Source organism: Bidens hawaiensis, unplaced genomic scaffold (genome assembly GCF_021521415.1).
Source record: "Bidens hawaiensis isolate Kalapana, Puna unplaced genomic scaffold, B.hawaiensis_p1.1 tig00010928_1, whole genome shotgun sequence".
Taxonomy (NCBI): Eukaryota; Viridiplantae; Streptophyta; class Magnoliopsida; order Asterales; family Asteraceae; genus Bidens; species Bidens hawaiensis.
In genome coordinates this window covers 218,103-235,479 of record NW_027491845.1, presented here as the reverse complement: position 1 = coordinate 235,479, position 17,377 = coordinate 218,103, and the positions used below count along the sequence as shown (strand labels likewise).

Sequence of the window (17,377 nt, the reverse complement as noted above, 5' to 3'; positions counted from 1 at the left end):
TAAAACATTTTACCCAAACCAACTCATTTAACTTTTAAAACAACTCAAATTGACTCATTTGAAAGGGTTTGGGTCAAGATTGTCACCCCTACTTACATCTTAATAACATATGGTATAAAATCTTAACATTATAAAGAAATATACATTTAGAATGTTATGTAATCCGTTAATTTGTGGTTTAGGAAAATCATTAAGTGGCTAACGAGTGTGTGTGTGAATGATAGATAAGTAGTGATAATCATGTGATAAACCTTAGTTGATAAATAACCTTATGTTGTGAATTAACTAGTTGAACAGGAAAATTTTGACTCGTTTGTATTTTAGAAGAGTAAACCTATATGTAAGTGTGTAAAACACGTATGGTTAGATAGTATACTTGTTCCGGTGGTGCGGGTGGTCGTCGTAGTAGTTGTCGTGGTAGTGGTACTGGTGTAGTGGTGCAGCACATGCAACAATAGTAGAAGTAGTAGTGGTAGTAAACATTTCTTAGTTGGGTAGCTAGTGGTAACTACAAAGGTAAAATGGGAATAAATGAGTCGAGGTGTTTAATCGTACGTGTTGAAATAATTTAAATTGGTAGTTATATTAATTTAGTAGCTGGTACTAGATAGAACAACAAGATTGCTTGTGACATATGTTAAAAGGATGATATACTTCAGATGTCATGGATTAAAATGTTACCATTAGTCAACTACCGAATTTTGATTCATTTTCTATTTAAAGGGAATTTTGTATGAATATAAATTAAGTTGTGCTGGAGCATAAATGTAACTAAGTAAAATCATATATTAAATTGTGGGCTTTATTTCATATATTGTGGTTACGCTAGATTAGTAGCATGTACAAAAGTTCAGGATAGAATGAGTAGGTTGGAAAGCTGAAAATATGAAATTTGGGTTGCAAACATGCAACAGCCATAGCCTACGCCAATATATAGTAGTGTATCCTACGCTGCCATTACGTCGGTTGGTGTTGCCTTGCGTCGTCATTACGCTAGGTTGCATGTTGGCATAACTTTTGCATGGTTTTTCACTAGTTTTAAACACCTTATGGCTTCTTACATGATTATCGTCTAAGCTAATGATCTAAAATGTTTATGTGTGTGTATGTGTCCAACGGTAATTGACCCATGAAAGCAGTGGCGGATTCAGAAATTTTTTTTGGGTGGTGCACTACTTTTATATGTTTCAATTTCACCGAGTCGGGTATATAAAATTCCTGGTCGGTTTGAGGTTCGGGTCGGTTCGATGGTTCGGGAAAAGTTCATTACATAATAAAAATACGATAAAATAATAAAAGAGACACCGTCATTAGAAATTAAAAAACACATAATATCAATACAATAGTCTTTATGAATTAAAAAAAATGCTTATAGTTGTTCCATACGAGTCTTCATCTTTTGAAATCGTTGCATTACTTCTTCAACCGAAACTTGTTGGAGGAATTCCCTTTCAATGTAACAAATGCAAGAATCGTTCATGTATTCATCACCCATCCTATTACGCAAATCCGTTTTCACATTCTTCATTGAAGAAAAACATCTTTCAACACTTGCCGTTGCAACCGGCAAAACCAATGATAACTTTATTAAACGATACACTAACGGATAATCAGTGTGTAATCTTGTTTTCACCATCATTTTAGCAAGATCACCTAAGCTACTCAAGTTGGCATACCGCTTATCTTTTTTCACGTTAGTAATGTAGTGGCCAAGTTCATATACAAGCTTATCCTTTTCATCAAAATCAAAATCACATGGATACATCTCGGCCAAGTTTATCAAGTTTACTTTACTAAAGGCACTAAAATTACAAGACGGGCTCAAAGAACTCATATTAGTAAGCAATTTAGTGGTTACCTCATTAAAGCGGCTTCCAAGCTCTTGAATTTGCATATCGAGAACCGTGTTGAATTTATTAACCACATAATGATGACGATTGGTGATACCGGTCTTCTTTCTTTTAAATCTCGGGTCAACATACTCGGCTTCCATATCAACCACTTCAATTTCATATTTTTCACAAAAGGATGTGACATCTTCCAAAAGTGAGTCAAAACCTTCAAGTCGATACCTTTTTAGGCCTTCATCAGTTAACTTAACTAGCTTAACTGCATTCAACATATCTTGATCTTTTCTTTGAAACGCTTGACACAATGTGTTAGTAACACCCAAGATGTATTTCATCAAATGTAAATATAATAATAAAATTAAAAGTTTTTATGAATTCTTGAAGCCCACGTGATTCATTTTGGTAATTTGAAAACTCTCCTGATTTTTCTATATATTCAAGCACGTCAATAACACTAGGATATAAAGTAAGCAAACGGAGAATTGTTTTTTCATGAGAACTCCAACGTGTATCCCCAGCTCTTGCAAGTGACAATTCTTGATTCTTTCCACTTCCGGTTTCAACTTCCGAATTCAATCCCAAACTTTCTCTTTGACTTTCTCTTAACAAATCTATTCTTTTACAAGATCCACCAACAACATTTACTAAATTTGATAATTCTTTATAAAGTCTGTAAATCTCATAATGTTTGGTTGCAAGGCCCACAACAACAAGTTGAAGTTGGTGAGCAAAGCAATGAACATAATATGCCGAAGAATTTTCTTTCAAAATTAAAGCTTTCAAACCATTAAACTCACCGGACATGTTGCTTGCACCGTCATATCCTTGGCCTCTTACCCTACCAATACTCAAGTTGTTGCGAGCAAATAGGTCATCAATTGCAGCTTTAAGAGATAACGTGGTTGTTTCCATAACGTGAACAAGGCCAATAAATCGCTCATTCACAAATCCTAATTTATCAACATATCTTAAAACCACGGCCATTTGTTCTTTTTTAGAAATATCTCTCGATTCATCAACTAATATGGAAAAGACATCATCGTTAAGTTCTTCAAATATCCTCTTTAATACTTCTTCTGCAAAACAATTACAAACTCTTTCTGGATTGATGGAGACGTCATTTGATTATTCCCGGGAGCATTACCCAATATAACATTACCAATTTCTTCACTTAGTTCTCCAAACACTTTTAAGAACTCAATAAAATTTCCCCTGTAAAGAGATTCTTCAGACTCATCATGACCACGAAAAGCTAATGAACCATTCAACAATGCTTTGGTAAGTCTAGCCGAAGCATGTAATCGGATTCTATATTGTTTTTTATGTAGATCTGTTCCCTTATCAATAGCCACAGGTATAGACTGAGCTTGGTTAAGTAAGTCTTTCCCCTTTTTACGTGCTTTGTTGTGAAAACTATTGATTTTTCCAACATGATTGCTAAATTTCTCCCGACACCTATTCCGACATCGCAATCCTTCACTTAGAAATGCATCATTTTGTCCACTTTCCTAAAACAAGTAACAATGCAAACAATACACTTTATCCGCTTTGACACTATATTCCAACCAATTTCCAAATTCACTAGTGTACCATTCCTCATTAAAGCGTCTTAATTTACCACTAAAATTTGTTAGAGGACAATCATGCCCGGTTGGTTGACATGGACCTCTAAGTAGATATGCCCGTCTAATTTCATCTTGTAAGGCCCCGAACCCGGTAGCCCTACTTTAGCGTCGGATTTACTCATAAACACAGTCCTTCAATTCAGAGTTTATTAAAACTTTTCGCGGAATATAAAACATCAATCATTTGTTACAAAACATTAAATCTTTTCTTTGATACCATAACACAAAACTTTATATTTAAAACATCTTTACTTCTTTCTTCAGATGCCAGCCGTTCAACCCATGCCATGCGTCATCCTCTTGCTAGCTCTGTAATCGGCTCACCTGCGTGCATACTAAAAGTCAGCTACGCTGGGTGAGTTCTAGTTAATCAGGCAACATACAATCTATTCCCATATATTACTTCCCGTATCCGAAGACACATATTACTACCTTAACCTTGTATAAATATCCATAGGAGGATCGTCACGTAATATCTATTAAAAGAACCATTACCATTACCCTACCATATATAATTTCCATAGGAGGAACACTATACTATCCATAGAAGGAACACTTTACTATCCATAAAAGGAACACTATACCTTCCATAAAAGGAACACTATACTTTATTATTTAATATCCATGTAAGGAGCTAGTCACTTCCCTTGACGATACGTGCAATATCCGAAGATCGTTCACGTACCGTCAAGCAATCAATCGTATCGATCACATCTACCATACACGGCATACACATAAAATTATATCCTTTCGTTCATACTTTCTTTTGTATTATCTTACTTTCATATCTTACGTTATAAAGAGCATTACGCCCTACATTCCTCAAGTATTACTAGGGCTCGGTACCCTCTTCGTAACCATACAACCATATGTTATCATTTCTTTCTTCTATTATCTCTATCATGTTCATACACATAAACATACATAACATACTTACCTTATTCTTAGCGCTGCAACCTGACAGTACGTGCAATATCCGAAGATCGTTCACGTACCATCAAGCAATCATTCATATATTTCACATTATCCATATAAGGCATACACTTATCTCTTAGGATAAGTGTATTAACAAACATATTGAGTATGCACACAGCCCCGAAAACGTAACACATAAATGGGGCTAGAAACTCACCTGAATTCTGCTTCTTTTTCTGATAGCTGTAAATCCCTTCTCTATCTGAGCTCGGCTGACTGTACAAGTTACACGTATCAATACTCGCCTGATCTAACCTGGTGGCCTAGTAGTGGCTTACTTAACTTATCGCTTTTTAATTTATTTTCTAATCAAACTTAGCTCTAGGCGAAGTTAACCTTAGGCGAACTTAGATGTAGGCGAAGTTACCAGCTAGGCGAACTTAGCTTTACAGCGAAGTTGCCATCAGGCGAACTTGGCTTCAGGCGAAGTTGTCATCAGGCGAACTTGGCCTCAGGCGAAGTTACCAGTTAGGCGAACTTAACTTTACAGCGAAGTTGCCATTAGGCGAACTTGGCTTGCAGGCGAAGTTCATCAGGCGAACTTAGCTTGCAGGCGAAGTTCATCGCGTTGAAGGCGAAGTTGCCCAGATGCAGGCGAAGTTACCCAGACAGCCGCTGTTCGGTTTCTTTCCAGCATTTTGAGCGTTTTTAACACCCTTGCTATGGTTCAATATCACCCACTACGCTTCCCGACCATCTTCGGTCGCTTATACACTAAAAAGCTTGGATCTTTAAACCTTAAAGGTCAAGAATCATACCTTTTTGAGCTTGTTTGGATCTTGTTTAACTTGTTAACACAACTAATCGCTCTCTCTCGGACCTGCCCGATTCTTCCCTTGGCTCAGCCGGTTCCGGTGAAGTTAGTGGGTATGTGTGTGTTAGGGAGTTTGGTGAAATATGAAAGATATTTTGGGGTTTAGGGGATATTTATATCCCTGAAATCCCATGGACCTAAGGCCCATTCTCATTTAACCCATCTCTATTAATCCAAATCCATAACCCACGTCCAATACCCAACGCTAGCCCGACCCATACCAACTCCTATTCTATTATCTATTTCCAGATAACCCGAGTAAACTTTCCCTCTATTATTTAGTAATATAATTAATATTATCTTGAAATTTCGGGACGTTACAAGTCTTCCCTCCTTAAAGAGGTTTCGTCCCCGAAACCTAACTTATTCCCTATAAAAGGAAAACTTCTTATATTTACACGCTTTATTGAATCGCCTTCGTTTTCTGAGTTACCCTTCTTACTTCCGACTTTGCAGTCATCGAATGGTGGTCACGTGTATTAGCTATTTAAGGTAGCTTGTCCATGAGGCCCTCAATGTACCAAGTCTCGTTTCGATCTTTAAGAGGCTTTGTCTTATATCATATTAATGCTAAAGCCTAAGTCGACACTCTATCACAACACGTCAATTTATCATGACTAACATGCATTCAGACAATTCGTACCATAATTAATAAACACCAGTCTAAATTTCAACATAAATCAACACGCATCGAGTCATCAATAAGTTACACATAGATTTAATACTTATGGCTAGCATCTAGCCTTCTTGAATGGCTTCTCTAAGCATACGGAGGAATCTGTTAAACCTCAAGCACTCTTCTCTCCTTCATGTCTTCCCTTTGGCTTCTTACAATCCCTTGCTAGGTGCCCACGTCCTCCACAGTTGTGACACCTATGGTAATCATTACATTCCCAAGAGGAATGTTCTGCTCTTCCACACCTGTAGCAAACACCTAATCCCTTTCTGCACTCTCCGGGGTGTCTCTTCCCACATTTTTCACAAGCAGTGAACCCCTCTTGCCTTGCCTTCTTTTTGCGTGGATCCACCTCATTGGCTTCCTCTGGTTCTGGGGTTGGGTTCTTTTTCTTCGGTTCCATCTTCTCCCCTTCACAGTTGGCAAGGTCCTCATAAATCATCTCGGCCAATTCCACGGCCGAGTCAAATGTTGCGGGCTTACTAGACTTAACCAAAGTGCGAACATTCCGTGGAAGTCCCCTTACGTAACACTTGATCCTTTTAGCTTCGGTGTTCACCATGTCAGGTACCAACCTAGACATGCGGTTGAATTCAGTAGTATACTCCCGTTGTGTCATCTCTCCCGCTTTCAAATTCAGAAACTTTATCTCCACTCTTTCAACTTCTGTATCAGCGCAGAACCTCTTCATCACCATGTCCTTTAGGTCATTCCAACTCATCGCCTTGATCTCTTCACGGGTCTTCCTCTGCTCCACACTCTCCCACCAATACATAGCCTCATCTTCAAAAGATTGAGTGGCATAACCGACAGCTTGGTCAGGACGGCACTCGCTAATGCGGATAACCTTATCCATGGCAGTTATCCACTGAAGAGTAGCGATTGCGTCTCCTAAACCAGTCAGCTTAGGCGGGTCACAACCTTTGAAGGACTTATAGTTGCAACCGCCTCGGCCCCTCTTCCTATCATCATCTTTCACAGACTTTACCTCACTCGAGTCACCCCTTTCCCTCTCGTCATCCTTTCTATTATTACCACCTGCCCCTTCAACGGTTCGTTCACGGCTTCCAGCAGATCCTTCGGGATTCAGGTTCTTCACAGCAGCAACTACAGCTTGAACAATGGCTGCTTGAACTGCAGGGCTAAGTTGAACTTCTTCGTTGTTGTTCTGGTCTCCTCCAGCGGCGCTCCCTTCATCTTCGGTGTGGGAAGCTTCTTCTACCGAGGGTTGCCGGACAAGACGAGGCCTGCCACGACGTCCAGTGCGACCCCCAGTTCCCACAACTTCTCCAGCTCCAGCCATCAGTATTCTTAAAGGGACAACACAAACATCATCACTCAAGGAACTATTTAGTACAAGGATAGCAAGGCTAACAGGTAATAACAGTGGCCAGCTGTGACTAGCTGATCACGTTGCTTTCCGTGTCCTATTCGCTTCCCTTTATGAGTCTATTTGTGCTGGTTCTACTTAAGCAGTTAGTCAAATCAAACAATCAATTACTTCTATCCTTATCGCTCACGTATCTTTTCTTTCTCATTAACATATATCATTTAATCATACACCTTACCTTTACTGATTTTTTTTTTTTTTTTTTTTGCTTGAGCGACACATGGCATTCTTGAACTGGCATCTTCTTTCTTTTCTTACTTAAATCCCATTCTCTGTTCGAGTCTAAGCATGTAGGATGCTTAAATCTCTCGAACTTATGCTCTGATACCAACTTGTAAGGCCCCGAACCCGGTAGCCCTACTTTAGCGTCGGATTTACTCATAAACACAGTCCTTCAATTCAGAGTTTATTAAAACTTTTCGCGGAATATAAAACATCAATCATTTGTTACAAAACATTAAATCTTTTCTTTGATACCATAACACAAAACTTTATATTTAAAACATCTTTACTTCTTTCTTCAGATGCCAGCCGTTCAATCCACGCCATGCGTCATCCTCTTGCTAGCTCTGTAATCAGCTCACCTGCGTGCATACTAAAAGTCAGCTACGCTGGGTGAGTTCTAGTTAATCAGGCAACATACAATCTATTCCCATATATTACTTCCCGTATCCGAAGACACATATTACTACCTTAACCTTGTATAAATATCCATAGGAGGATCGTCACGTAATATCTATTAAAAGAACCATTACCATTAACCTACCATATAAAATTTCCATAGGAGGAACACTATACTATCCATAGAAGAAACACTTTACTATCCATAAAAGGAACACTATACCTTCCATAAAAGGAACACTATACCTTCCATAAAAGGAACACTATACTTTATTATTTAATATCCATGTAAGGAGCTAGTCACCTCCCTTGACGATACGTGCAATATCCGAAGATCGTTCACGTACCGTCAAGCAATCAATCGTATCGATCACATATACCATACACGGCATACACATAAAATTATATCCTTTCGTTCATACTTTCTTACTTTCTTTTGTATTATCTTACTTTCATATCTTACGTTATAAAGAGCATTACGCCCTACATTCCTCGAGTATTACTAGGGCTCGGTACCCTCTTCGTAACCATACAACCATATGTTATCATTTCTTTCTTCTATTATCTCTATCATGTTCATACACATAAACATACATAACATACTTACCTTATTCTTAGCGCTGCAACCTGACAGTACGTGCAATATCCGAAGATCGTTCACGTACCATCAAGCAATCATTCATATATTTCACATTATCCATATAAGGCATACACTTATCTCTTAGGATAAGTGTATTAACAAACATATTGAGTATGCACACAGCCCCGAAAACGTAACACATAAATGGGGCTAGAAACTCACCTGAATTCTGCTTCTTTTTCTGATAGCTGTAAATCCCTTCTCTATCTGAGCTCGGCTGACTGTACAAGTTACACGTATCAATACTCGCCTGATCTAACCTGGTGGCCTAGTAGTGGCTTACTTAACTTATCGCTTTTTAATTTATTTTCTAATCAAACTTAGCTCTAGGCGAAGTTAACCTTAGGCGAACTTAGATGTAGGCGAAGTTACCAGCTAGGCGAACTTAGCTTTACAGCGAAGTTGCCATCAGGCGAACTTGGCTTCAGGCGAAGTTGTCATCAGGCGAACTTGGCCTCAGGCGAAGTTACCAGTTAGGCGAACTTAACTTTACAGCGAAGTTGCCATTAGGCGAACTTGGCTTGCAGGCGAAGTTCATCAGGCGAACTTAGCTTGCAGGCGAAGTTGCCCAGATGCAGGCGAAGTTACCCAGACAGCCACTGTTCGGTTTCTTTCCAGCATTTTGAGCGTTTTTAACACCCTTGCTATGGTTCAATATCACCCACTACGCTTCCCGACCATCTTCGGTCGCTTATACACTAAAAAGCTTGGATCTTTAAACCTTAAAGGTCAAGAATCATACCTTTTTGAGCTTGTTTGGATCTTGTTTAACTTGTTAACACAACTAATCGCTCTCTCTCGGACCTGCCCGATTCTTCCCTTGGCTCAGCCGGTTCCGGCGAAGTTAGTGGGTATGTGTGTGTTAGGGAGTTTGGTGAAATATGAAAGATATTTTGGGGTTTAGGGGATATTTATATCCCTGAAATCCCATGGACCTAAGGCCCATTCTCATTTAACCCATCTCTATTAATCCAAATCCATAACCCACGTCCAATACCCAACGCTAGCCCGACCCATACCAACTCCTATTCTATTATCTATTTCCAGATAACCCGAGTAAACTTTCCCTCTATTATTAAGTAATATAATTAATATTATCTTGAAATTTCGGGACGTTACACATCTTTTTGACTTGGGTGATAAGATGAAATTGGTTGCCTTTCGGAAGGATCCCATGGTAGATCATGCAAATTTATTTTTAATGGTTTACTACTTGAAGATGATGATCCAAGGTTCGATGGTTCACTTTGATAATATTTCTTCATATTCAAAATACCTACAAATCAACAATTTCAAACTAACAAATTTAAAACTAAGAAACTAACAAAAACTAACAAACTAACAAATTAAAACCAATAATCTAACAAACTAAAACTAAATTTAACAAATAGCTTAAAAATTAAGTAGTTAACACTTAACAATTATGAACAATTAACATTTAACAATGAATTATTACCTTCAAAGTGGGAGGATTCGAGACTCCGAGTAAGAGTAGGCAGTGGCAGGAGGACGGGGATCAAAGACGGGCTGAGTGGCTGATAGAGTGATAGACTGATAAGGACGGCGTTGCGGTTGGTCAGGGGTTGTGCGGGGCAGGCGGGCAGCGGGAGTGGCTGACGGAGGCTGCTGGCGCCGGCGGACGGTGGTCAGTGGCTGAATTCTGAAGTGTAAACTGGTCTGCTGACGACTGTTGTTGCCTATTTGCGAAGAGAGGTGCTGCTTTGCTTATGTTTGTTATAAAAAACCCTAACATCAGCTAGGGTAACTTCGTAAGAAACAAAAAAAAAAAAAAAAAAAAAACTATAAAAACGGGAATAGAACCTGCGACCTCTGGGTTACAAAACCCACAAACTACCAGCCGGGAAAGCACTTTATATGTTTTTAAGATGGTTCCTGTATAATTTATAGGGTGGTTCCTTTATTATTTTCTATATGTAAATACACTATAATTTCGAAACTCGGGTGGTTCCGCGGAACCACCCGTTACTACCGTAGATCCGCCCCTGCATGAAAGGATGACCGATTATAGTTTTAGGATGCATGAAATTACAAAAATTTTTGATGTTGCGGTTAATATTAGAGGCAATGGGGAACCGGACCCTAATAATATCCGAGGCAAGAGGGAACCGGACCCTAATAATACTCGAGGAAGTAGGGCGAAATGCTCTACAAAACATATAAGTGTATATATAAAGAAAGATAAAATATGAAAGAATGAAAGTAAGGAAGTAAGAATAAAGGAATATGCTTATGAGTGTATGAAAGAAAATAAAGCAGGTTAAGTATGAAGTATATGAGCGTATTGTATGTTGCCTGATTAACTAGATTTCACTCAGCGTAGCTGACTTTTAGTATGCACGCAGGTGAGTAGAATGAAGCAGCTAGCTTGAAGGGGGACACATGGCAGAAGAATAAAGAAGCTGACATCTGAAGACTTAATTTTATGATGTTTGAAAACTTTAGGCATGTTTTATATGGTTTAAATTTTAAGACTTATGTAATGAATGGTTTTCATTTATCTATTTCGCGAAAAAATTTAATTAACTCTGATATTTTGAGTTGTTTATGAGTAAATCCAACGCTAAAGTAGGGCAACGGGACTAGGGCCTTACACCGGGGCAGTATAAAGGGGTATCAGGACTAGGGCCTTACACCAGGGCAGTATAAAGAGGTATCAGGGCAATGGGGTAGTAAGGAAAAGTTTTGTGGGGCCCATCTCTATTCAACTATATTATTACCGTTTAAATATTTAAAAAATTACTAATTAATCTTAATAACACACAACTCACATTTTACATTATCATCTTCCCATTCAACCCACACTTTTTCATCTCAAAAAATAATTACAACTCTCAACTTTTCACAATCGTGAACCCGAACTCGAACCCGTGGGATCCGGTGCATATGTGGTGGCCTAATTTAATAGCAAATAACAACGACCCTACTAAGCATTTTATTGCCAACCAACAAGGGCTTTATTGACTGGTAATTCTGCCCCCCTCAAAAGTCGCAAATGTTCCATGTTATGTTTTATCGACATGTAATGGCCGGTATGCAGTGGCGGATCCAGAAACTTTTGTCAGTGGGGGTAAAAAGAAGGGATCATGTTAGAACGTGTAAGTCATAATAAGTCCAGTAAAAAGAAATTATAATAATCTATAGCACATGAAATTCCCACAATTATGACACTTCTTTAAGTGATAGAACAATCTAACAAAGCTAAATTGAGGGAATATCGGCTAATAAAATACAATAACAAACACAAAAGAATATATATTTCAACAACTTGTGATTTAAATGCCAATATAAATTCAATTCGATACAAATTAGAAAATAGTAAAGTATAAACAATTGCAAACGAAAAAGAATTGAGGGGCAGCAGGATTAAGGGTACAAAAATTGAAGGGGTCTATTTTGATTGGACCTAGATTTTAAAAAATAATATACTATTGGGCTAAAGTTGAGTGGGGGTTTCTCCTCCCCCGGGCTCAATATGTATCCGCCACTGCCGGTATGTCTTACCAAAACCCGGAAACCTAAGTATCCAAACCACAAGTCGTTTCCACTACCTCAAAACGAAGTCATAAAAAAACCCAGAGATTAAAACACAAAAGAAAAGGGTGAAATAATGTCGTGGACAATGAAGGAGGAGATTGTATATTGGCACGTGCGTGGATTGACTATCGTGGACAATGGAGGAGGAGATTGTATTGGCACGTGCATGGACTAACTCGTTCAAAGACTCTATTTAAGGTAAAAAAAATTAATAATTATTTATATATGTCACAACTTTTTTTAGGGAAAAAATATTATTTTTATTTTTATCGAAGGTGACAGTAAACCTTCCCCTACGTTTTGGGTGAGTATACATTTATAGTTTTGTGCTACAATGGGTTGGGTGAATACCACAAGAACGATTCCGTCTACAGCAAATGGCCGGCAATGCAAACAAAAATAACCAACTTCGCCAACGGTACAACCGTGATGCAAACGGCGTCATAAAAAGCGGCATGAACGATACCAACGTAATTGTGTTTGCCCTAAAACAGTATAAATCTTAACAGAAGAATGATTTTTCTATGTTGAAAGATTGGAGGCAATGTGTGAGCTCAAGAAAGTGGGCGCCTGTCCCGCCATGTCTTTCCCGACCATCCAAACAATCAAAAACGACATCTACTTTAGTCGAACCAACATCGTCTAGTGCCATGTTGGATGCTCATTGTCAACTTGACTTGAATTGTCACACCCCGATCGACAGCGGATTAAACATCGGGTCGTAACTTGATCGCATACGAGCACAAGTGACACCATTAATTGAGACAATATAATCTATTTAATTAAAATGCATACTCAAGTACTCATACGAGTTCAAACAAAAGTTAACAAATACATGAAAGATAAATGTTTATTTAATAATATCGTTATGCTTCATGTTCCAGTCTTCATACTTTTAAACCCGTAGCATGGTTAAAATAAATTATAAGTCAACACGAATGTTAGTGAGTTTTCATAAGTTTATGTATATATAATACTTGAAATGGCAATTCATGTGTTCTACGTACTTGACCATTCATAAAAGTAATGCAAAAATAATAAATATAAAAGTATCGTTCGATTTAGCACAAAGTCAAGCTAATAAGGGTAATGAAAACCTCCATTCTATGGCCGAAATATTAAGAGGCGTGGGTTTGTCCCGTCAGATCCTCCCACTACGAGTATGAGTATGAGCATGCGTCTCCAACAACAATAAAGTAAACATGTAGCACTTAGTCATGTAAAGCATAAATAATCATGAATTGGAAAAATAACATAAAAATATATGTAGATGAATTGCAGTGAAAATGAATAAATAATGTAATCTTGTACATGCTACACCCCAAAATGTAAATATTTAGAAGGGGGTTATGAAATTCACGTGAAATATAGAAGGCGGTAACAAATAGACGGCTTAAGCGAGTTGGTTGGTTCCGCGAAGATTCCGACTATTTGGCCTAATTTAAATGTATAAACTAAATAAATAACCTAACGAGAATAAGCGAAAAAAACGATATCACACTTTTTTTAAGTGTTTAGAATCGTTAAAGCTTTAAGTAAGCTTATATATAAAAAATATATATGTAGTTTAAAATATTATTAGTTTGAATATTCTTAAAAATGTTGTATTTGATTTTTAAACAAATAGTTATATAAACATACGATTTTATATATATATATATGTGTGTGGGTGGAATCTAGAAAGAACTCTTTTTAAAAAGAGAACAGAGAACTACTAAAGAATTAATTTTAATTTTTTTAAAAATAACATTTTGCGATTTTTTTATGTCCTTCTAATAAGATGATATTGTTCCTAAAAAACTGTCGATGTAATGCATATGTGCATTAATGTGTATTGCATATATAAGATAGTGTTTTATTGCATATAATATAACACAAATGCATTATATAATACACACTATTCAATATATGCAAATACAACACTAATAATTGTATGCAAAATACAATACTAATGCACATATGCACTATATCGATTTTTTTATTTTTGTATATAATATAACACTATTGCAAATATGCAATAAAAACAACTATATATATATATGTAACATCCCGTTTTTCGAGTTTCGGTTAATAAATGAAATATGAGTTATTATGAGTCGGGCTAGTGTTGGGTAAATGGATATGGGTTTTAGACTTGGGTTATGAAAGAAAGAAGGAAAGACCATAGGCTTAAGCTCATGATCAATAAATGTATATATCTTTAATCACCCATTTAATTTTATTTCACACATATTCCATACACCATCAAAACACACACTTAAGCTCTCTCTCTCTCTAGTCTCTCTCTCTCTAGCCGAAATCATCAAGGAAAACCGATCCCGGTCCAAGATAATGTTAGTATGATATTGTATGAGCTCAAACCCGTTAGATCCAGTTGCGAAACGACGAGCCGACACCTTTAAACCGTTAAAGTCACGAGATCCGGGTGGAATCGGGTATAAACGGAACCTACGATGAGCTTAGGGGTCACCCTAGCTCAGATCTGGATCGAACGGGACGAAAAACGGTGAAAATGGTGCAAAAATACGTTAACAAACATATTTTTTTTTTTAAATGAGGATCTTGTGATAAGAAAGTAAAAAAGTTTGAGAGGGTGAAGATGGTTTTATAAGATGTAGTGAATATGGTTGTATAGTTTTATAAAAATGGTTGGTGAAAAATTAAATTTGGGTAGGTAAATGTATTTATTTCTAAAGACTAAAACGTGCCGGCTAGGAGAAAAAAACTTGACGGCTAAGCGAAGACGGCTAAATAATTAATTGAGTATGTAAAAATATTTAATTTTGGGGGCTAAATTTACACCGGCTAAGAAGAAAACTAAGTGAAGCCGGCTAAATATTTAATAGAGTTGGTAAATTTGGTAAAATATTCAATTTTGGCGGCTAAAATTGGACGGCTAAATGAAAAAAAGAAGGCGGCTAAGTGAAGCCTTAGCCTACAAGCCGAGTTGGAGCCGGGTAAAAAGAATATTTGGAGCCGGCGAACTATAGACACGTATCACGAAGCCGGCTAAGAGTCAAAGATGCCGGCTAAATAACCATAGATGTAGGCTAAGTTTAGCCGCCTTTGACACGTGTCGAATTTTTATTGGTTAAAGGTGGGACCCGTTTACTTTTCATAAAATTTTGTGCCCATAAAGTGGCGGCTAAGGCTTAGCCGGCTTCGGTGGTGTGTCAGTTGTTTATTGGTTAAAAAACCAGTGATTAGATAAATGTAGGCTAAAATAGGCATGTCTATCTTGATAAATTATTAGTCAAACATGTTTATTTCGGTAATTTTCCCAAAAAAAAAAAAAACTTAACATGTTAAAAATATCATCCCCCAAACCCTAAGAAACCTAATTAACGTGTATGCCCTCTATCAATCGAAATTGACAGAGGGCTTTTAAGAACGAAAAAAATGATCGTAATGCATAATTTAATCACCTAGATTGAGCTCGAATCGAAGGAGAACGATGAGATCGAATTTGCAGCCTAAACGAGTAATCAAAAGTGGTTATGAGTTGCCTCTGAGATACAGTTGATATGGGGGTTTGTTTCGGGATATAATGAGGAACGCGTGGAGCAATTCAATTGAATTTTGCAGTAGTATTTATAGGCTAACAAGGTCTGATAAGGTCCACGTTTTTGAGCTAATGAAAATAATTCGAGATTGATTGAATTAGTTGTTAGTTACTTGTTATTACTATATAGATCAATAGTGTGAATGTTAAGGACTAATTGATTGAATCGAATCCCGAATTTTGTGGGTCAAAACGAAACTAAAGAAGGAAAGGGGTAAGCAGGGCCGTCCCCGAGAGCTCACTGAAATCCGTGGGCCTTACACGGGTTATAAAAATGGGCCCCAAAAAATTTAACGTAATTTATATATTTATATATATATATATATATCAAAATAAAATGATAAATTGATCATTGTAATAACGACGAACAAAATAATACTATTGTAGGAAAATGACATGTTTTTAAATATTTACATGATTATCCGAACCTTGAAGCTCGCCTAGCATTTTTGTGAGCAAAGGTCTCGATCAACTCGTTATAATCCATACTCTCTAAAATTTCAAATAATCAAGCATACTATTATTTAAATGCATTTATAAATGGATAGACTTTTTTTTAGATAAACCTAATCAAATAATTTTTCAAAGCATAAGAACAATACCTAGTAATCGGCCCTTAGCAAAATTAAAGTTGCTTCAATTTCATTTGATAAAATTTAAGAATGAGAAATAATAAAACAATTGTTTCAATTTCAAATTTTATCCAACTTCAATTTCAAAAACTCATAGTCAATACCTATTTGAGGGCTAAATTAAAGGTTTACTTTTAAAATTAATCAAACGATTTAAAGTTTAAACAAATCAAACCTGGTTCACGTTTGTTGTTTGATTATCAAACTTTGATTTATAAATGTCAGCTATTTTATTTGTTTTAACAGAGTTGGGCTTTCAGATTTGGGCCAATGGACAACTGGACTAGTTATGGACTGATTTTCCAGTATAGATTTCTGAAGTTTAAAAAACATTGGGCCCCTTCTGGATATGGGCCCTGTGCGACTGTCTAGCTTGCACAGGCTCAGTTCCGGCCCTAGGGGTAAGGGTTACCGGTGGTGACTGGTGACATGTTGGAGAGGAATAGGGAGCAAAAAATTTGAATTAACTGCAAATAAGTCCTTGTAAAATGGGTTGTTGATCAAAATGTGTAAAGACTATAATAAACACACTTGTAACATTTGTTTACGAGCAATTAATTACAAGGGACGTGTAACACAAAATAAATATGGACAAGACTAAATAGAATATATAATAATAATTCGTCGATTTATTAAATGTGAGGATCTTATTACAAACGAGTAATGGAACAAATATAAATATTAAACTGAAATTGATGAATGTCACATGAATGACTATGATTCCGAATTTTTTTTATCAGCCGGGGAAGTTACAATGCCCGATCGGAAGAGAAAAGGCTATTGAGAGGTGGTAGATCTTTGTCTAGAACGACACCCTCGATGTGTTCCAACGTAAGTCCGTGCTTTGACAACTTGGAACTTAAACTTGTTAAGATTTTCTCAATTAGAAAAGAAACAAAAGATGAAAAATACAAGAATGCAAGAAGAAAGAAAAGCAATGCATGCGGAGAATAAAGCAATGCATGATGAAAGAAAGAAAAAAAATGTAATTGGAACTGAAACGAGACAATGATTTCAAGCTACCCGTAAAGGATTTA

The 17,377-nt window shown here is 37.0% G+C and overlaps 2 protein-coding genes across 2 annotated transcripts; both read right to left on the bottom strand.

Moving 5' to 3' along the window:
* Window positions 1-1,369: 1,369 nt before the first annotated feature.
* Window positions 1,370-2,834, bottom strand: LOC143536794 (uncharacterized). The gene is made up of 2 exons (XM_077030708.1): window positions 2,240-2,834; window positions 1,370-2,145 (listed from the first exon to the last, which is right to left on the bottom strand). The coding sequence occupies exons 1-2, from the start codon at window positions 2,832-2,834 to the stop codon at window positions 1,370-1,372; spliced, it is 1,371 nt and encodes a 456-aa protein (XP_076886823.1).
* An 80-nt stretch (window positions 2,835-2,914) lies between these two features.
* On the bottom strand, window positions 2,915-3,546 carry LOC143536793 (uncharacterized). Its single transcript, XM_077030707.1, has 2 exons — window positions 3,517-3,546; window positions 2,915-3,358 (listed from the first exon to the last, which is right to left on the bottom strand). The coding sequence occupies exons 1-2, from the start codon at window positions 3,544-3,546 to the stop codon at window positions 2,915-2,917; spliced, it is 474 nt and encodes a 157-aa protein (XP_076886822.1).
* Between the last annotated feature and the right edge of the window lie 13,831 nt (window positions 3,547-17,377).

Coding starts and splice junctions, on each gene's coding strand:
- LOC143536794 (XM_077030708.1), bottom strand. CDS start 2,834: ATGGCCGTGGTTTTAAGATATGTTGATAAATTAGGATTTGTGAATGAG. Junction 2,146..2,239: donor AAATTACCAAAATGAATCAC/GTGGGCTTCAAG, acceptor CATTGTGTCAAG/CGTTTCAAAGAAAAGATCAA.
- LOC143536793 (XM_077030707.1), bottom strand. CDS start 3,546: ATGAAATTAGACGGGCATATCTACTTAGAG. Junction 3,359..3,516: donor ACGGGCATATCTACTTAGAG/GTCCATGTCAAC, acceptor TACTTGTTTTAG/GAAAGTGGACAAAATGATGC.